The 21,395-nt window shown below is 43.0% G+C and overlaps 1 protein-coding gene and 1 long non-coding RNA gene across 2 annotated transcripts; both read right to left on the bottom strand.

Moving 5' to 3' along the window:
- Positions 1 to 6,352: 6,352 nt before the first annotated feature.
- Positions 6,353 to 9,952, bottom strand: LOC122411325 (zinc finger MYM-type protein 1-like). Its single transcript, XM_043420071.1, has 2 exons — positions 8,984 to 9,952; positions 6,353 to 6,547 (listed from the first exon to the last, which is right to left on the bottom strand). The coding sequence occupies exons 1-2, from the start codon at positions 9,950 to 9,952 to the stop codon at positions 6,353 to 6,355; spliced, it is 1,164 nt and encodes a 387-aa protein (XP_043276006.1).
- A 4,095-nt stretch (positions 9,953 to 14,047) lies between these two features.
- LOC122410795 (uncharacterized) lies at positions 14,048 to 14,971 on the bottom strand. The gene is made up of 3 exons (XR_006261017.1): positions 14,693 to 14,971; positions 14,262 to 14,428; positions 14,048 to 14,161 (listed from the first exon to the last, which is right to left on the bottom strand). It is a non-coding gene; the product is annotated as an uncharacterized lncRNA (long non-coding RNA).
- Positions 14,972 to 21,395: the final 6,424 nt, after the last annotated feature.

The following is a 21,395-nucleotide window of genomic DNA, read 5'->3' as shown; positions in this document are numbered from 1 at the left end:
AAACAGACGGGGCGGGAGAAGTGATTCCCCCGCTCCGTGCCCCTGGCTGCCTCGACAACCTCCTGGATAGCGTTGATCGTCGACCTCCCTTTCCGAAAGCCGTATTGCCTTGCGGAAAGGTCTCCAGCGGCTTGGAGGGCCGCGTGGAGGCGAGGTCGAAGAAGCTTTTCCAGGAGCTTGCCGGCTGTGTCTAGCATGCACAGGGGTCTGTAGGACGATGGGCTGTCCACTGGTCCGCCTTTGCCCTTCCCGATCAGCACCAATCTTGCCCGTTTCCAGCGGCGAGGGAAAACCCCTGCTTCCAGGCAAGCATTGTACATCGTCAGGAAGAGCCTCGGATGTCCTTCAACTGCGGCTTTCAGCACCTCTGCTGGCAGGCCATCTGGGCCTGGTGCCTTCTTGTTCTTGAAGGTCCGCGCCGCGCACTTCAGCTCCTCTTCCGTAAAGGAGGGGAGTGGTGCGTCCTCCGGTGTTCGAGGGCGGCGCGGCAGCTTGGGATGATCGGGGAAAAGGGTATCGACGATATTGCCGATGATCCTTGCGTCCATGGGAGCGCTTTCAGAAAACGCTCCCAGTTTGCGGAGGACCAATTTATACCCTAATCCCCAAGGATCGTTGTTGAGATCCTCTCCAAGCTGTTTCCAGCAGCGGTGCTTACTCTTCGCGATGGTCCGGCGAAGCACTTTTCTCGCCGCCTTGTAGGCGGCAGTGCTCGGGGCTGCGTCGGGATCGCGGCGCCGGGCTCTCTGGGCGAGTCTCCTTGTTCGGAGACACTCCCGCCTCAGCTCCGCGATTTCGTCCGTCCACCAGTACACGGGACGCCGTCCGCCGCGGGGCTTCACCCTCGGCACGGCGTCCCTACAGGCCTGGTGGAGGTGGCTCATGACCACCTCCACCGTTCTTTCGGCCTGCCCGGGAGGAGTCCCTCCTCGTTGGCGGGTCCCGTCTAGGGCTCGCTGGCCACGTATAAGGGCCGGAGACAACTTTTCGGGGTTCATCTTCGCGACGTTCCACCTGACAGGGCCCTGGTATCCCCGGGCCCGGACTGGAGTTACATCACGTATACGAAACGTGATGTACTGGTGATCGCTGGCTGTATAGTCCTCGATCACCCTCCAGTCCTCGACTCGCGATGTCAGGTTTTCCGACGCTAGGGAGACGTCAGGAATCGTCTCCCTGAACCCTGGCCTTCGGAAGGTGGACGTCGAGCCGGTGTTAAGGACCACCAGCCCGAGCCTGGACGCCATGTCCAGGATTCGTCCACCCCGAGAATCTTGCCAGGGTTCCCCCCACTCCAACGCCTTGGCGTTGAAGTCTCCGGCCACTACCAGCTCGCCCTCCATGGTCCGGGCTGCGTCCTCCAGGCCATCGAGTTTGGCCTGGAAATCCGCGATCGGCTCGTTCGGGGTGAAGTAGCAGCTGACGTAGGCTACGTCGCCGGTCCTCACCCACACGAAGCCGGAGCCCGAACCATGATCGACGACTTGGAAACGTCGCCGATCCGGGACCCATATTGCCGCCGTGCCGAGGGTGTCCGAGTACCATCCTGGGCCTTCCCTGTCTCGATACTGCTCGCTGATGAGTACGATATCAGCGGCTTTCTCGAGACAGATCTGGGCCAGGAGGTCGTCGGCTACCCTGCTCCGGTGGAGGTTTCCCTGGAGGACTACCGCCATCATTGCTTGGCCTTTGCGAGGGCCTTACGGAATACTCCGCATCGGCCCGACCCCGCAATGTGACGACAGACCTCAGGGTCGTCCTCAACCTCAGCGCAGAGGAAGCACTTCGGGCTCTCCTTACAGCCCGATGCTGTGTGATCCTCTGCGCCGCACCGGTAGCAGGCCTTGCTGCGGTCCGGACCGGTACACCAACGGCCGTGGTGGCCGTAGCCGAGACACTTGAAGCATCTCGACACGTCCACCCGCCGCCGAATCCTGCAGCTGACCCACCCGATCTTTATGCGAGCGGACCGCAACAGCACCTTGGCGCTTTCTTCGTCAACGGTTACTATTGCGGTCACTTGCTCGCGTGTGTTAGGACGGGTCAGATTGACCTGCAGGACTCCGGTGCATTCCGGCAGGACCTCTCGCACGGCTTCTTCGACCTCCTCCTTCGTGGTGCAGCAGTCCAGGTCGCCGATCTCCAGTTTTGCCCTGGGGACCAGCTCCCTGGCGTAGCTTGCACCTACCGCCGTTTTTCTGACGGTTTCGAAGAAGGAGGCCCTGGCCTCCGCCGTTGTTTTTTGCAGCTCGACCAGGACGTCACCTGCAACCGTACGCCGAATCTCTCTTATGCCAACCCCGCATGTGTCGGGCTCAATCGATTTACGAATTGAGCCCAGGACGTCCTTATAGGACTTCCCTGGGGCTGGCCTAAGTAAGATAGCGTCCGGTTTTGGTCGAGCCGCTTTCCTCCTACGTTTTGGGCCTTCTGAAGGTGCTGTGGCCGGCAGTGCTCGTGCTGCCACTGCATCCTTCTTCGGGTCCGTTTTCACTGCCTCTTTCTCCTTCTTTTTTTTCTTTTTCTTTTTTTTCTTTTCGCCATCGACCTTAGTCCAGGCTCCATCTTCGTCGGCGTCGTTTGTTTTGGGGGAGCCACCTTCCCTCTTCTTTTTGAGGGCTTGTGGCGTCACCACCGCTGGCGGGCTGGCTGCCAATCTTTTTTGCCCCCCCCTTGACGTCGATGCGGTTGCCGTAGCCACGATCAATTCAGGACTAGACTCCGAGCTCGTTTCTTCCCGCTCTGGTGGCTCTGGGCTATCCAGCAGACGTTTGAATTTCTGCAGCGGACGCCGGCACTCCTCCAGCTCTTCGAGTTGTTCCACCAGAACAGGAATGCCATCCTTCACGGTCCGGTTGACGTTGGGTTGCTTTTTGATAGCTTCCGACATCTTCCGGACCAAACTCCTCATTTCAGCGAGACCTGCTTCTGTTTTTTTCTCGCATTCGATGAGGAGTTCCCTTAGCTCCGACAGCTCCGCTCTATGCCGTGCCCGTCGAAACTTTTTTGCTCCGCTCGGTTTTGCGGCCCTTGGGGCTCGATCTGGTGGATCAGCCCGGCGTTCATTTGCCACGCTGTCCCCAGGAGTCGGTTTCGGACCCGGCTTCCGGCTTCCCTCCTGAACCCGCTCATTTGAATCTCTCCCGTTTTCGGGGGAGACTGATAAAAGTGCGTCACGGTAGTTTGTTGACGACGATGCAGAGCCCGCTTGACCACTCTTTACCGCCGGCGCTGGGTATCCGACCCCAGCATTTTTTTTACCTTCTATTATACTCGCCATTTTTGTTTGGTTTGAAGGTTTGTTTGACCGCGGGAGGTATTTGCTCCTACCCTCTATATCTAGAAGGCGTTCCCCTTTCGGGGACGTGTTCACCAGAAAGCCAAAACCTGGTCTCCAGTGAACACGGGAGGTATTTACTCCTACCCTCCATATCTGGAGGGCCTTCCCCCGTTCGCCAACCGGGGAACACGCCGCGTAGGGGTCCAACTCCCCCCGCGGGTCCTGCCATTTTGTCTGGCCTCTCGCTTCTGACCTGTCCGGCATGGGAGTCCCTGACAGAGCCCGAAGGCTCAGCCGGCATAGCTCAGAGGGTCATCGAGGCACACAAGCCTCCCCACCGGCTGCAAGGCGGCAGTGTTTAGAGAGGAATAATAATAATAATAATAATAATAATAATAATAATAATAATAATAATAATAATAATAATAAAGTTAAAATATATATATGTATAAATATATTCATATATATATAATTCGTCGGATTAGTGTAAACATTGGTCAAGTTAGACGAAACGAAGAAAGAGCTCCAGCTCCACCTTGCTTTGAAAATTCCCGCTTCCTACCTTCATCGTTTAAAAAAAAAAAAAAAAAAATCATCTCAACCAATCGTTTTGGCACATGCCCCTCTTAGGGAGATAGCCACCAAAGGAGAAGAAGAAGAAGAATTAGTCTAATTCCGAGTAGCGTTCTGATCGAGTCCACGTTCCGGCGAATAACATCGGGCCTAATCTTTGTACGGCGAGCTGGATCCCTCGGTAAGTCCGTTCTTTATCTCCCCGAATCTCATTTGTCTCGTTGAGCTTTTTCGTGTTTTCCTTTTTCGGAATCTAGTTCCGGGCTTTAATTTAGTCTATTTGGCGTTTCGAGAGACTTACGAGTCGAAGTATCGTGCGAGATTGCGGCCGATACTTCCCAGGTCTCGAATTTTGGTGATGTAACGCTCAACTAGACAAATCGATTCCTTTAAGTTGGTTCAATAGTCTCGTGCATTAAATTTCGTAAAATATTAGTTATTAAAAAATTATATCCTTTGATTTTTTTTGGCGTTACCATCGATGAGGGTGAATAAAATAAAAAGTCGAGAAATCGGCGGTACTTCGTACCTGGAGCCCAAATCACTCTCGTAGCCGGAGAGTCGTGTGAGAAGACGAGATACGGGTGAGCCGAGAAATGACGAATCGTACCCTCGCGGGGAAAATCTCGTTACAGTATATTCCTCCATGGTTTTCGATGTCCAGGCATATTGCTCCATGGTTTTCGATGTCTAAGAATATTTCTCTATGGTTTTCGTTGTCCAGGCATATTTCTCCATGGTTTTCGATATCCAAGCATCTTACCCCGTGGTTTTCGATGTCTCGGTCGACGGCTTAATGGTTTTCGATGACTAGGTATACTTCTCCATGGTTTTCGATGTCTCAGTATATTCCTCCATGATTTTCGATGCCCAGGCATATTGCTCCATGGTTTTCGATGTTCAGGCATATTGCTCCATGGTTTTCGATGTCTAAGTATATTTCTCTATGGTTTTCGATGCCCAAGCATATTGCTCCATGGTTTTCGATGCAGTGGCGTCGCTAGAGTGGGTGGCACCCGGGGCGAATTACAAGGTGTCACCCCCTTAAAATGAAGAGATGTTAATTTTTTATTAAAAAAAAATGTTGACAAGCAAGAAACACTAAATCCGTGTTTCAAAATAGATGTTTTATTATTATGTCAGGGTTGACACATGTAACAATTCAATACCATTGAAAGTCGTGAATTTGTGATTGAGTGATTTAACCCTTTGAAGTACGGTGGGATCGTAGAATCCCACTTTTCCACCTTTCCACAATCCCACCGTGCTTCAAACTTTAAAGAGTTAAAGTTAAAATCACCTCGATAGTGATTTCAACTTCAATTTCGAGTCGAATTAAAACTTGCCCTTTCTAGCCTTAATAGAAGCAAAATCATTGATGACTTGGTCGAAGTCGATTTTTTTTGTTGCCTCGTGCTCTATAGTCAACATTGCCAGATTGCTCAGACGAGTGTTTGTCATTGTGGACCGTAAGTAGTTTTTTATGAGCTTTAATTTACTAAAGCTTCTTTCACATGATGCCACGGACACGCAGATCGTTAAAAATAATTTTAATGCTACTGTTAGATTCGGAAGTGATTCTATGAAGTCCCATTCCACGATGAACTTCAAAAAATCTAGAGCATCCAATCTTCGGCATCTAAAAAGTCGATATTGGCAGCTTTTAAATGCCTTTTTAATTGTGGTATTTCTAGAAGGAGGTCAGTTTCAGACATTTCGTCATAAAAACAAGTCAGCTTCTGTACAGTGAATTTTAACTCTTCTCCAGTTGCCGACAGTAGAGTCTTAGTTTTTACAGCTTCAAACATTGCAGCTACATCCTGGCTGGCTTTTGATCGTGTCTGAATTTCAGTATGGAATCGATCAAGACATTGTAACATGTCTTTTCGATTCTCAGCTTGCAAAGTAAGTCCTTCGTCTCTGGCTTCTTCACCAACCATTCTTTTTTTGCGCCGAATTCTTCGCTCCGTTTGTATCTCGTGTTCTTTAGCTTTTTCGAAAGCACGATCTATTGCTTTTTCCACGATATGGATTCGCTCTTCGTAAATATAAAGACGAAGTGTTTCTATTTTTACTAATAATTCATCGAGGGTTAAACTTTTCGATTGCAATGACACTTGTGTGCAATTCACTTCTTTGAGGATATCATTCCAAAAATAGAGATAACAGAGGAAGGTAAAATTGCAGATAGCGGGCAAAAGATTTTGTGCAGCACCTCTAGTATCACAGTTTTCTTGGCGATCACACAATTCTTCAATCGCTCCCACAACGTCGTCGAAATTTTCTGCGGTCACTTTGACTGCAGCGTGATGAGCACTGCAACGTGTTGTTGACAGTCTTTTAACTGACGAAGCACCACTGTGTTTGATCAAAACTTGCCACCGACTTGTGGATGCAGAGAAGAATGTAAAAACTGCCAAAGCTCCGAAAAAAGTGACACAAGATGCATTTTCTGCAAAAGAATGTTGGCCGCACAAATTCAAAGAGTGATCAATACATCTAAAAAAAAACAGCTTTTCTGTTTTTTGATTTGATAATAGTTTGGACTCCGCCGTGTACACCGCTCATAGTAGCTGCGTTATCGTAGCCTTGAGAGCGACACAACATGATGTCTAAGCCATCACTTTCAAGCTTCTGAAGAATCTCATCACTGAGATCGGCAGCTTTTTTTCCTTTCAAAGGGAAGAATCCTAATAGTACATTACGATACGTGTGACTTAAGTAGCCCATTATTGCACGGCGTGAAGTTAGCGCCCGAGCGCAGCGAGGGTGCTAAACGCCGTGCATTAATAGGCTTACTTAAGTCACGAGTATCGTATACTATTTTATAGCTCGTGTGACATAAACCCGCTATCTTTTAGGTTTATTAAAAATATGTACTTAAAATAGTATATTAGGCAGCTTGGGAAGGGTTATATCAAACCCATGCACAATTGTCACTCAAGCCGAAGGCAAAAGTGGCAAGGACATAACGAAAATAATATTTGAAACTAGCCCAAGGGGGTTTTGGGGGGTACAGCTCACCTAGAGATCAAATTGAATCTTCAAAAGTAAAATAAAATACGTTTTTTCAATTCAAGTACGTATTTTCAATTCAAGTACGTTTATTCAATTCAAATACATTTATTCAATTCAAATATGTTTTTTCAATTCAAGTACGTTTTTTCAATTTAAGTACGTTTATTCAATTCAAATACGTTTTTTCAATTCAAGTCCGTTTATTCAAAAATGTACTTGAAAAAGTATTTCAACAAATTATAATACATTCAATTTTACAAATTCTTAAAACTGATTTAAATAGTGTATTAACCAACTTTAACGAATTATTTTAACTATTTTCCTCTGCTTGTTGGACCTCATTTTGACTATTATACGTTCGTATAATATTACAATTATTAAATGTAAAATTGTTGCCAGAACCATTTATGGTTACTGTGCAATTGTTAAATATGTAATTCGATCGAGGTGCTTCATTATCAGTGGAATCTTTAAAATATAAACCGATGTCCGGATGATAGAAACTGTGTCCTTTTGATCCTTCCGGTTGAACATTGTTTGCCTTTGATGTCGAAGGAATGTTCGAACTGTCGTTATTTCTGACGACAGAGGCGGTATTCGAAGGAATTTTCGAATTGTCGTTATTTCTGACGACAGAGGCGGTATTCGAAGGAATTTTCGAATTGTCGTTATTTCTATCGACACAGGCAGTATTCGTCTGAGCCGTCATCAATCTTTTTTTATTCGATATAACCGCAACTTCGGAAGTGACCCCAGAAGTCGATGTTCCACTATCGAACAATGTTCCAGAAACAACTTTTTTGGCTCGCTTCGATATTTCGATTCCACTACTGATACTTTCGCTAATCCGTTTTTTATTTTGGATAGAATCTGCAATGTAGCCGAAAGCAACTGTCGCAGATTTCCAGCCCCCGTGTCGCTGCAATGTTGTTATATCGGCACCAGCATCGACTAAAAGAGTTGCCGAAGTTCTTCGGAAGCTGTGGCCTGTGAATTCTTTGGCGTCAGGCAGATTCAGATATTCAGCAATATCTCGTGGCATCGATCCTAATTTATTGATTCCTACAGCTTGTAGCGTGCATTTTCCGTTTGAATAGCGAAGAAAAAATCTATTCACGGGACAAGGTTCTGGTCTAGCTTGCATATATTTCCAACAGAAGTTGAATAATGCATCATTTATTGTAAACGACCGTGGAACGTAGTTTTTAGTTTTTGGTATTTGGACAAGAAGTACGTCGTCTTCCAATTTTTTTACGTCATTGATGGTAATATTTACCAACTCTTCTCTCCGTAATGCCCCGGAAATTCCAAAGATTAGAGCTACCTGAACATTATTTTGTACAATAAATGATTCAATTTCAAGAATGTATAGTATTCAAGTTTTACTTACTTTTTCGCATAAATAGATATCATCAGGTGCTTCGTTTAGAAATTGTGAAATGTTTTTTCGGGTAAAAATTTGGGACTTCTTTTGTCGGTACCCCAAACTATTCTTTTTCAAAAAAGATGCTAGGTTGTTGTAGCGACCAATATCGACATGATCATAAGTGTTGATACTGCATTTTAGCATAGAATACGTTGCCCATAAACTTGTCGGTGCGTACTTTTTTGATAAATGGGCAAAGTATGCTAAGATTACATCTTCGCAAAATGAATTTGCTTTATTTTCTTTGCGCCATTTCTTGAAGGCGTTGTATGATGCTGTATATAATTTTTTCGATTTATTGGGCAACAAATTAAGGGTAATAGATTTCGCGATTTCTTTTATGGCATCCGGGACAATTTCACTTTCACTTAATTCACTTTCCGAGCTGTTCATTTTCGAATAAAAGTTAAAATTCACGATTTACAAACTGTTTCGTTACGTCTTAATTACCGTTGTCACTTTTTCAATAACATGAAACTGTTTTTAAGCGTAATGCTAACCTACCCCTCATTTGACATTCGTTTGCTGTAAATTTCGAAGTGTCAAAGGAAATGTCAAAGTACTTTTGCTTGTTTATTATGCATCTGTGAAGTTAGTTGTTTCATTTTCGCACGGTGTAAAAAAGAGCTATTTAAGTCACGGAAAAGCGTGACTTAAATGCGGGTTTAGGTCACACAGTGCTATAAAAATACTTCTTTAACTTCCACTTTTCTATTATCAATTTTCACAAAACGGATTACTTGAGACATTTGATCTGTATGTGAAACATCTGGTGTACTGTCAAAAATCATACCAAAATATCTAGCCGATTTGATTTCCTCAATAAGTGTACATTTCACGTGGTTTGAAAGAACACTGATAAATTCATTTTGTATCTCTGGCGACAAATATGATACTTTCGGAAACGGACTATGTTCCAAGCTCAAGAGGTGTTCTTTTAAAACTGCGTCATATTTTGATAGCAGTTGGACCAGTTCAAGGAAGTTGCCTTTGTTCATTGAAGTATCACCTTCTTCATGACCGCGAAATGCCAGGTTTTGTTTAGCTAAAAATAGCGTAATATCTAATAATCTAACCAAAAGACCTCTCCATTTCTTTTTTTCAGCATCCATCATCTGAAGGGTGGCATGGTCAATTGTTTTATGGAGCCTCAATCTCGTTTCTAAAGTCTTCCATTTTTCAAGATTTTCTAGATGCTCGGTTGTGACTTCGTGTTCCATCACTTTAGGGTTTAGTTTCCACCATTTTTGAAACCCAGATACGAATGTAATCGCATCTGTGCTACTTGTAGCAAACATACGACAACAAAAACAATATAAGTTGTTAGTGCGAGGGGAGTAAACCATCCATGACCGTAAAATCTTTTCACCACTAGGCATCTCCTTATAAAACCATTCTTTTGAAAGGTTTCGGATACCACCTTTTGTCTTTGGACCTTGTCTAACTACGATGCCAAAAGGTCCATCTTTATTTTGAAAACAATTGCTTCCTTTTTTGATGATTTCTATACGGAGACTGTCTGGGAGAGGTATATTCCAGCGCGAAACATCACTCATTGCCTTTATATTGACTGCCGTGTTTAATGGATCGTCTTCACGTGTAATAGCATTGTTCATGCCCGTATCCTTGGACTTATCTTCTTCACATTCCATCATTTTTTCATCTTCTTCATCATTTTCTGTTTTTTTTTCACCTTCTTTTTCATCACCTTTGTTTTCTTCTTCTCCTGTACCCTGTGAAGATGTGCTATCCGCACCGGAAACACTATCTGGGTCATCAGCAAACTCACGATCATCATCTCGTGATGAAGTCTTGGTATCGTCGATTTTTGTTACATATTTTAGTAACGACCCAGAAATACTTTGCAGCTCATCCATCTTTGCTTGTTTTGCTTTTCTTTGCTGAAATCCACTCTTTCTCTTCGATGAATGAACTCCTCGCGGCATGGCAGATTTTTCGCAGGACCTCGAGAAAAATGTATGAGAATTAATTTAACGTTGTTATTGCACAGCAGATGAGCAGATGTAGGTTTGTATTAATTTCGGTGATTAAAGATAAAACCTTTTCAATGATTTGAATATTTAATTCCTTGACCACACAATTTAAAAAATTCAAACACGTTTTGGGAAATTTAAGAAGTTTCTATTGTTTCTTCCTACCCACCTATACGTATTTTTTTTACTCACGAATTTAGTCGATATAATCCATTTTTTAACTTTTATAAGAAAATTAACTAAATCACAATCCTCAGGCTTCAGGCTCCAATAATTTTGCAGACCTCGGAATGACAAATTGAAATGAGATTAAAAGTTTTTACATTTTACAGAACAACTATTCAAATCACAGAAACTTGCGATCTTATATAACTTAGGAATCAGAAGAAGTGGAATAATCGTAAAAACCGATATGGTTTACACACTACTTATATTTAAAACTTGAAAACAGTAGTTCACTTTCGTTATATACTTACCTTTTATTTTGTTCTTTATCACTTCACCTTTGTGTCACTGAAAGTCGTTGACATTGATTTTTTACACAAATGAAAGTAAATAAATTATTAATGGGCAATTACTCAATTAATTCTCTCAAAAGTCAGAATGCTGGTACTGAATATTGATAACTAAATAAATAGTTCGTCTCTCACTAGTTGATCAACAAACAGTAGTAAAACGCGCGCCACAAAAACTTTGGGGGATTCTCGATTACTTTTCGTTATGAGCACGCTGTATTTCAGTATTCAGTATACAATGTAAGAACAGCGAGAACCTTACAAAATAAAATTAATTGCTTTCGATTCAGAGTTATATCTAATACGTTTTATATTATGATAAGTGATCATATAGTATCCAAATAATAAGCATAGAATTATTGAAAAGCATTATTAGCATATTTTCCACTTGTTATTTTGACTAGGTTCTGGCCACTGATAGGTATGTACGATTCAAAACAATAACTGATAATACTATTTAATGATAATTCATTTCGTTTTCAATGGAGAAAATATTCAATATGAGCATAAAGTTATTGAATTATTTTTGTTTCATTGAAAAAAAAAAAGTAATAGAAGGTGAAGTTGAACTCATAACCTTCGCCGTGTGAGTATAGTTCCGCCTCGATCTGCTATAAATGTATAGACGAAATATAAGTGAAAAATTGTAAATGGTTATCAAGGTTGCCTGAGAATAAATTTTTATGAGTAAGAAATTGTGTTTTGAAATTTTTTTGAAACAAAATCTAATCCTTGGTTCGAGAACATTGATACTTATATCTGTATAACAAGAGATTAGTTAGAATTGCGCGCCAACCGATTACGTTGATGGCGTGACCCGACATTATTGTTTCATGTAATTGCTAATTACACTGAGAATCGATATGTAGAGATAAAAAGTATTTGGCAATTTTTTTCCAAAAAATCCCTTGCATAATATGTTTCAACTTTGCGCGGGTGTCAGGTGTCACCCTCTTAACGGTGACACCCGGGGCGGACCGCCCCCACCGCACCCCTCTAGCGACGCCACTATTCATACTTTTTCTTTTGTCCAGTTGAACCTCGGTAGCTTCATGCGGAGTTTAAAAATGTTGTGCATCGACGTGGATGCGTCAACTTTCTATCTCTGGGTATGATTATACGAATAGTAAAGAATGCTTCAAAAAGTCATTGGGAGCACATTTTTTAATGAAATAAAAATTGCTAGCATTAGAATTCAATATACGTATCTGAAAAATGGGAATTCTGGTGGACTTGGTGAGCATTATGTATATTTTTTTCTCTCTCCTTCTGTCAAATTTTAAGGAAAATCAATCAAAAAATTCGTTTTTGAGAAACTATTTTTAAATATCACAATAGAAACATTGAAGAACTTTCGAAAACTTTATTTAAGAATATTTTTTGTCGTTTAGAACTACAACAGAAACAAGATTTGATATCAAGCCGCAAAAATCCTCTCTCGGAGTTAAAAAATTTGAACAAGTACATTGATGATCGCCCGTTTTCGCATTATACCACAAGAAATGTAAAAAAAAATTCTCAAATCACACAACGAAAATGATTTCGAACCGTAAGAACACATTAAATATATTAAAATCCTACAGCATTAGTGTATAATATTCTCCACTAGTATATTGATTATGCGGTATCAGTCTTTTTTCGACGAAACAGATGTTACAAGCTGAAAATCATATCTCGGCCTCGAACCCGCTTTCCACCGTGCTCTTGGGTTCCTAACTGACAAAACATATTAGAGTACAAGGAAAAAAATCGCCAAAGTCCAAGGACAAACCTGTGACGAAATATTTCTAGTACAATTTTGACGAAAAATAGGTCTTTTTTCACGGAAACCAACGTTATAAGCCGAAAATCATATCTCGGCCTCGAACCCGTTTTCCACCATGCTCTTTGGTTCCTAACTGACAAAACATATTAGAGTACAAGGAAAAAAATCGCCAAAGTCCAAGAACAGACCTGTGACGAAATATTTCCAGTACAATTTTGACGAAAAATAGGTGGAAACTAACAGAAGATAGTATCACTACTCTTTGGCAAAATCTTTTTTCACTTCATGAACCTACAGAACCAAGTGCAGAAAATCAGGGGAATGCAATAATGATGTTACCGACAAACATTCCGTACTTCGGATTGAATTTAGGAAAAATTCATAGGCATGGGATTACAGGGCTTCAAGATGCCGTCATTTTTCATTCGCAGATTTCAACGATAAGTGTCGCCAAAAAAATTGCCCTAGAACGCTGACAGAAACAATTCATCCACATTTTCAAATCTTTATCGATTTAGATGCTAGGTGATCAAGCAAAGAAACACACTGTTTAAAGTGTCCGTTCGAAGAGTTTCCTGTTACCCTTCAGTTTGGTAAAACGTATCGGTATGTTCAAGAATAAATAGCGTTCAGTACGATCCAAAAATAAAATTTATTGATACAATTATTTTGTTGTAGATAAAAAATGTAATTCTTCATTTCCAGCTTGTTGGCCGTCATTGAGAAAGTAACGGGGCATTTCATTGGGTACTGCAGAAAATCATCAGGTCGATGGCTACGGTGTGACGATACGAAAATACAAATAAGTTCGTGTGAATAAACTCACGTCGTTACTCTGATAGAAGCAATATACATAATTTAGTTTTTTAGTCAGCGACATCAATCATTTTCGAGAATTCAGAATAAGGGTCGTCCAATAATTTCGATGGTGTATCGAATTCGACAACGATGAGCAATTGCCAATATTATGCAATCAAAAAATTCTCGTTGTATCGTGGTTTTAACAAACGCTTCAGTTTCTGGATCGACCGCCGCAGTTGCTCCAACTAATACGAGTATCTATGAGCAAACAAAAAAATGCTCTTGCTTGTGCTCGAATAACAGGATGGAAAAAAATTTTAAAAAGTTACCTTGCTTTTCCTAAGGAAAGCACAGGCAAGACACAAAAGTTGCATTTCGGCCATACTTAAATTAGCACCACCGGCTTTGATCATGCCACTCAACTGGCTTGCCATACTTCGCACTTTCTCTTTCAGTTATATTTTTTCGAGAACTGTCCACAAATCATATTCGGAACGATCACTGTGCGGGTTCAAATTGAATTTTGAAACATAAAAATAAAAAAATTATCATTGGTTGTCTGACAAACACAATTAGTTCGACGTCGCTTTATCATTCCTTACCTCATATACTTGCATTGAAAAAAAACGGGATCTTGAGGAATAATCGAAATGTTACTCCTCAAACATTTCAGGTCTATTTTAGATGGGTCAACACCATCGATCTTTATTTTAACTCTTGAACTCTCTACGAGTCTGAATAGAGCAACCAGAATTGAACTCTTTCCTGATCCGGTATGGCCAACGATTCCTGAAAGAAAATTAATAGGAAAACTTCACCAATTAGCACAAATGATCTCGTTCATATACGAAAGTTTACGGCGGATGTTACCAAGCATTTTCTACTTTACCTATTTTCTTGTTGACCTATATACGGAATGAAATTCGATTCAAAACGGTTGGCAAATTATTTCTGTATTTTAGTTCAATGTCTTCGAATTCAATTTGACCATTCTGAGCCAATCAACAAGGGGCGTTTTGGAGATGGTTTTGTACCTTCGTTTCCGTCGATCAATGTCTTAAATAAAATGCAACAAGCTCTAAATCTATAAATCCACCAATCTACATTTATGAATGATAGCTAAATGGAATTGCTAATGGTTTATTTAGAATCTCCGTTTACTCATTTTTTTCACAAATACTTGAGTACTAATTTGACAAGTGGACGGTTGTGGATCATGTTTTACTAACGAACACAATAATAGAAGCACATGGTTTCGCGACTGCTATGCTCTGACGAAAAAAACGAAAAAAAAATAGAATTCTCGTCAGTATCGATTACCTTGTAAATGCGACTTTTTGTTACGAAAAGTTCTATGAGCGTGGAAGTATGAGCCAGGGCAGCGTCGATTTCATTAAGGGCCTTCTCCGTTATTCCTTGATGATTTTAATAATGCTGAGCCAAATAGTATCAGATGCATAGAAAGGCGGAAGTTGGTTCGCGTGATATTCGATAATATTTACTTTCAATTTAATTTCAATTCGGCTTTGTACTGCCGTACGTGTCGTTCCAGTCTTCTTCTTCTTCTTTTTGTAGTTGGCTCAGGTCTAAGCTTCAAGAGCTGTGAGACCATACGGCCATGTGACGGCGCGAGGGGGTTGGTGGCGTCGTATGCGTTGGAGTGTGATGGTGCGCCGCAAGCGGCGTCTTGGTTACTCAGAGTTCTTTAGTGGCGTTCGGGGCGCCAAAAATTGAATTAAGCGAAGAGTAGTAGTCGAGCTAAATCGTAATTTTAGAAGAGTTGATGTATTGCATAATAATATTAGCAATGCTTAGGCTGGGTGTAGCGATTAGTGATTCAATGTTATAAGGAGGCAGGATTTTGAGAGCAGTCAAGGATTGGATTAGGATTGCGCGCTGGTGGAGATGTTCCGGGCAAGCCCAGAAGACGTGGTTGAGGTCTTGCGACTCGAAGCCGCAGGAGCAGGCCGGTGACTGATAAAGATTTTTCCTGAAGAGGCTGGCGTGTAGGCTGTAATGGTTTGAGCGCATTCTAGAGAGTGTAACAATGGTTTTACGGTCCAGGCGTCGAAGTTTATGAAACCATGGTTTGGAGGAGGCTGAGTAAAAGTTTTCGAAGTACAGAGTACCTTTGTTTTTACCCACAAGTCTTAGAAGACGATCAGAGGAGTCTGAGCATTTTTCGCGTGCTAGAGGAAAGAAATCTGACGGGGGGAGGGAAATGGTGAAAGTTTCTCCATCGGAAATTGCCGATTTAGCCAAAGAATCGGCGATTTCATTACCCGAGATTCCGTGGTGCCCTGGAATCCAAACCAGGGTAATGTGTAGATTCAATTCGGTGAATCTGCTCAGGGCTTGAAGAATTCCTATGATAAGAGGACAGCTGGTACCCGATGTTGGGAAAGAGTGTAGAGATTGAAGACAGCTGAGGGAGTCGGTGAATATGAAGGCGTTAGGAATATTATTGGAAATGATTAGTTCGATGGTGTGTAGAATGGCAGTCGCTTCGGCTGAGAAAATTGAGGCAAACGACGGAAGGCGATATTTGAGGGACAGGGAGAGAGAAGGACAGTATATAGCAAGCCCAACGTAGGTACCAGGATCTGATTTGGATCCATCGGTAAAAAAGAAAGGGATGTTGCCTTCATTGCTGAACTTGGCGAGGAATTCTGCTTTGGGGTCGACGGATGCTTGTAATGATCTGCCCGTTTTAGTGTCGATAGTGACGCCTAATAGATCGGTGGAAGGAGCGATGTAGTAAAACGGGGGGAAAGGGTGAGGTTCTATGAAAGACTTGAGGTGAAGAAGTTTATTGTAGGCTTTAAGGAGGGGCACGTGGAAAAGCGAATCAGAGTTGTGGTTGTTTGATCTAAGTGAGAGAGAGAGGGAAGGTAAGGAAGTAAGAAGCGGGTGATCGGATGTGGAGAATATTTTGAGGATGAACTTGTCGCAAAGGAATTGGAGACGAAAAAGAAGAGGGGGTTCGCATGATTCTGCTAGAACCACGTTGTTGGGGGTGGAGTTGCGAAGACCAAGGGCAAGTCTCAACGCTTTGCGCTGAATGACCTCGATTTTTGCAAGCGAGGGGTGAGATTTAAGCGGGATAACGGATGAACCGTATTCAATGGAGCTGCGAATAAGTGCCCTGTAGATGGAGATAAGAGACGAGGGATCCGCGCCCCACCAGGTGGAGCGGAGGCATTTGATAATGTTTAATAGATTTTTACATTTTGAGATAATATTGTTGAGGTGAGGATGCCATGATAAGCGGTAGTCTAGGATAAGTCCTAGGAATTTGGCTTGAAGACACCCATTTACACGAATAGAATCGATAAAAACGGAGGATTGGGTGGGATCAAATTTTTTACGTGAGAAAATGACTAATTTGGATTTAGATGGTTCGATGGAGAGATCTTTTGAGTTAAGGTAATGGAGCAGTCGCTATCTCGCCACCGTGAGTGCGAGAGAGATAGCTGCAATTTTCGAAATTGAATATCTGCGACACGGTTTGATCAATAAAAAAAAGCCCCTGTCAGCGGATTTTTGTCATCTTTCCGCGTCCGTTGACCGAGCCTTTTTTTGATTAGTCAAACGACAGCGGAGAATTTTCATTTCGAAAATTCGAGGTGAGGTTAGGTGACTGATCTTTCACCTTAAGGTAAGTTGAGACTTCGTTTAGGGAGGATTGGATGGAAGAGATGCAGCCTGTGAGTTGCCGAGATGATGAGAAAATGACTACGTCATCGGCATATTGAAGACAAGAGCTTTGGGGGTGAAGGTGTTGTTCAAGTTGATTCGTATAGAGGATGTATAATAGAGGGCTTAGAATGCAGCCTTGAGGGACGCCCTTGAGAGCTCTGTAGGGACCATGTATTTCGCCGGCTATTTTAAAGTAGAGAGATCTAAAAGAAGTGAGATTGTGGATGAATTTGCAGTAAGAACGGGGAAGCCCAATGTGTCTAAGATACTCTATAAGGACGCCAGAGTCGACGTTGTCGAAGGCGCTAGATACATCTAGAAAAATGCCGGCTGTGTATTGACGCGTCAAAAAGCTTTTGTAGATTTGAGTCGTGAGGATCGAGAGGTTGTCTAGACAGGATTTCGATTTACGAAACCCGAACTGAGAGGAAGATAGTAGGAGATTGCTTTCTAACCATTGGATGAGGCGAGTGTGTAAGAGTCTCTCCATGAGTTTGAGAAAACAAGAGGCTAAAGAAATGGGTCGAAATTTGCCAGCTGCGGATTTCGGAATGAAAAATACGAGGAAGTCGTGCCACGATTCGGGAAATAGTTCGGAGTGAAAAATGTTATTGAATGTGTTTAAGAGCAGGTCGAGGATCGAGTGAGGAAGTTTAGAGATTATTAGAAAGTTTATTTTGTCTTTGCCGGGCGCCGATTTGGTGTTGCACATTTGGATTGCAGACGTGAGTTCTTTGAACGAAAAAGGGGAATCTAGGAGAGGGTTTTGCGAAAAGATAGATTCGTCGGGTGGAAAGTTTGGTAGAAAACAGGAAGGGGGGCAGATAGAAGGGATAAGGGATAGAATTTTTTCATGTCCTGAAACGTTAGAAGCGAAGGCGTCTGGGTTGGAAAGGTTTCTGTTCCTAAGACTCTTCACCCTGGCCCAGACTTTGTTAGCGGGATAGCGAAAGTTTATTGTTTTTGTGAATTCGATCCATGAATTTTTTTTAGCTTTTTTGAACGTTTTTTTGGCCAAGGCGTCCAGTTTTTTTGTATTGATTAAATTTTCCAAATTGCCCAGGCGCCTGAAGGATGCCCAAGCCTGTTTGCGCGCGATGTTGGCCGCGTCACAGTCCGAGTTCCACCAAACAGCCGGCTGTGCTTTGAATGGGCGAGTATTATTGGCCGATGGTAAAGGCGGGATGGATTTAAGAATGGATTCATTTATGGCATAGGTTATATTGTTGTATTGAGTGAGTGGAGATGAGTCAGGAAGGGTAGGAGCCACCGAATCAAGACATTCCCTGAAGTGTGACCAATCGATTTTTTTAAGAGGATAGCGATGAGATAAAAGTGATATTGTTGAGAAAGTGATTCCAATTGAAATAGTGATAGGAAAATGATCGCTCAACAGAGAATCCTTTTCAACTTGCCATTCAACAAAAGGAAGAAGATCGGGGGAAACTAAGGAAAGGTCGATAGCCGAGGGATTATGATTAAGGTTCGAGGGGTTAGTGGTTGATGAGCCGTCGTTAAGAAGAGATAAATTGTAATCGATCAAAGAGTCGGATAGTGAAGAGCCGGAAGGGCTGTCAGTTGCACAGCCCCAAGAAGTATGGTGACAATTGAAATCGCCGCCAATAAGCACATTTTCGGTTAACGGAAGGGAGTTAAAGAGACGTTGCCAATCAGTACCACGCGTGGCCGAAGATGGGCAGCGGTATAAAGCAACAATAATTAGGGGTCCTAGCGAAGTCGAGATAGAGATAGCGAGGGTTTCTAGATCATTGGGAATGTTGTAAATATTATGGACCTGTTTAAAGGGGATGTCCTTTTTGAGGCAGATTGCGAGGCCACCGCCTCTTTGATCTGTTCTGTTTTTGGTTAGAAGGTAGAAGCCGTCAAGTTTAGGTATGAAAGAGTCCGTAAGCCAGGTTTCACACAGAATGATTATGTCGTATGATTGTGCGAAGTTGAGTAACAGGCCTGTTTTATTAAGTAGACTTCTACAATTCCACTGAAGAATTTTTAGTTGTTTATTGGGAGCCATGCTGGGTTTGGAGTGGAGGCGAGAGAGAAGAGAGAGAGTTTATTAGTGTTGCAAAGAAGGGGGCAGTAGAATCGGATAGACCGAGGGAAGTTAGGGCCGGAATGAGGAGTTGCGTAATCAGACTGATTGTGGTGGAAATAGTAACTGAGTTGTGAAGAGCGGGGGTGGGCTCGGCTGAGGGGCTGGAGGGACCAGCAGTTTCAGAAGACGATGCCGGTAAGGAAGGATGATTAGGGCTGTGGTCGAGGGCGAAGCCATTCTGAGTGTAGGAGGTGTTGCGTCCATTAGGAGCCAGAAGAAGATTCGCGTGAGCCACGCGGGTGGTATGGATAGAGCTTTCCGATAGGGGCAAGTTCTTAAATGTTGGGCGCAGTGGAGTTGTGCGTGGAATTGCACCGTTTGCTTGCGAAAGCGGTGCAGTAGTCGGGGTGTGAGAAACCGGTTGATAATGATGCTGTGGATGGTGGTTAGCTGCGAGAGAGGCGATTTGGCTGTAGGATGTCTGAGGTCGCAAGGAAGAGGCAGAAGAGGGCTCAGAAGAAGTACGAGAGAGAGGGGGGAGGGGAAAGTTAGTGGTGGTGAGGTTCACGGAGGGGCGGCGAACGCCTGAGGAAGCGTCGAGCAGTTTTCTGGCTTCAAAGAGGGAAATGTTCCTTTCTGCTGCGGTTTTCTTGACGTTTTTTTCGAGGATAAAAAAACGACATTCTCTGCTAATCGGGGAATGATTTTCTTTGCAATTGGCACAGCGCATGGGTCCGTTTAAGTTCGGGCAGATTTCTTCTCCTTCGTGTTTGTTGCTTCCACATTGGATGCACTTAGGGCGGCTTTTGCATTGTTTCGAGACATGGTTGTAACGAAAGCAGGAAAAGCAAATCTTGACTGGGGACAGCCAGGGATCTACAGGGTGACGAACATGGAATAGACTAACGTGGTCAGGTCGAACACGACCTTCGAATTTTGAGTAAAAGGATTGTGTTGGCAGAAGTTTGGATTCGCCATCAGTGGTAATTTTTCGATTTTGACGACGTGCGTCTAAAATTTTTGTGGGGCAGATAATATTTTCCAGCAATTCTTCCTTCGTAAAATCGAGTGGGACATTTCTGATGATACCTTCACAGGTGACGAATGCGTCGGGGATGAAAGCAGAGAGATTTGCAGATGAGAGTACTGGGTGCGAGAGGATATGGTTAGCAGATTGAGCGTTGGAGAAAACTACGGAGCATTGGACTTTGCCAGAACTGAAAACGTCTAAGATTGTTCCCTTTGAGGAGATACTGTGTAGAATTTTGCCTATCCTTGTGGCATTAAGTCGAGCAGGTTTGGGGTCGAGCGAGCTCGGTTGAATTAGAACGACAAAAGGGCCAGAACTTCTTTCAGAGTAGGTGTTGGAGAGGAGGCGGGATGGTACGGAGCTCGAGGCAGCCTCTTCAGACTGGTTTTGAGTAGAGTTTGGTTGTTGGTTCGGTTTGTTTTGAGAATGATTGTCGATGTGCTGATGTTTCGTTTTCATTGTATCATAACGCGCTGAGTCATCGGTCCGCTCAAGCGTGCGGGAAGGATTCTCGGCGTAAGTCCTCTAGTTGAGATGTAAAGTCCATCGGAGAGTCGTCTATATTATGCCGCGATTGGTCCTCGTCTTCATCGGGGAGGCCCTGCAGGTGCCTTTCCCTTTGCGTTAGAACTGATTCAGCCATGTCCGGCCCGGAGGGGGACAGGCGCGTGTTGGGAAGACTGCTCCGGAAAAGTTAGGTTAGGAGACAAGTTGCTGGAAAAAAGTGGATGTTTGAGAGATAGAGAATAAAAACAGATGTTAATTTGGAAATGTTTGTACACGCCTGAAAACGCGAGACCTGTGGAGTAGAGAAACTACAACTTTTACTAGTTTAAACACTTTGAATAGATAGAAAGATCAACTTCGATTTTACAAGGCGTGTTGACTCGATCATGTCTAGTGCGCAACTCGTCGTTCCAGTCGTACCTGTCACGACAGCAGATGTCACCTGTTCACAGTACCGTAGCGTCCGTAGCGTGGAGGGTATCTATAAGGGTTCTGTATATTTGGCAGATGAAAATAATGAATCTCTTTTTCTCTTATTCGTATAATTATGGAATTGTTTTCGCAAGTTTTCGAAGCTATTACGATAGTTTTCGAAAGAATAGTTGATAAATCATTAATAAAAGTTCATTGGTGTATAGTTGGCAGATCTTAGTTCAAAGAATCGTTTTTTTTTTAAACGATCAGAAATCATTTGGGAACACACATTAGTAAAATCAAAAGTGTTCAAAGGGATT

The sequence above is a fragment of the Venturia canescens genome, chromosome 5 (genome assembly GCF_019457755.1).
Source record: "Venturia canescens isolate UGA chromosome 5, ASM1945775v1, whole genome shotgun sequence".
NCBI lineage: Eukaryota > Metazoa > Arthropoda > Insecta > Hymenoptera > Ichneumonidae > Venturia > Venturia canescens.
This window is presented reverse-complemented; position numbering and strand designations above follow the sequence as displayed.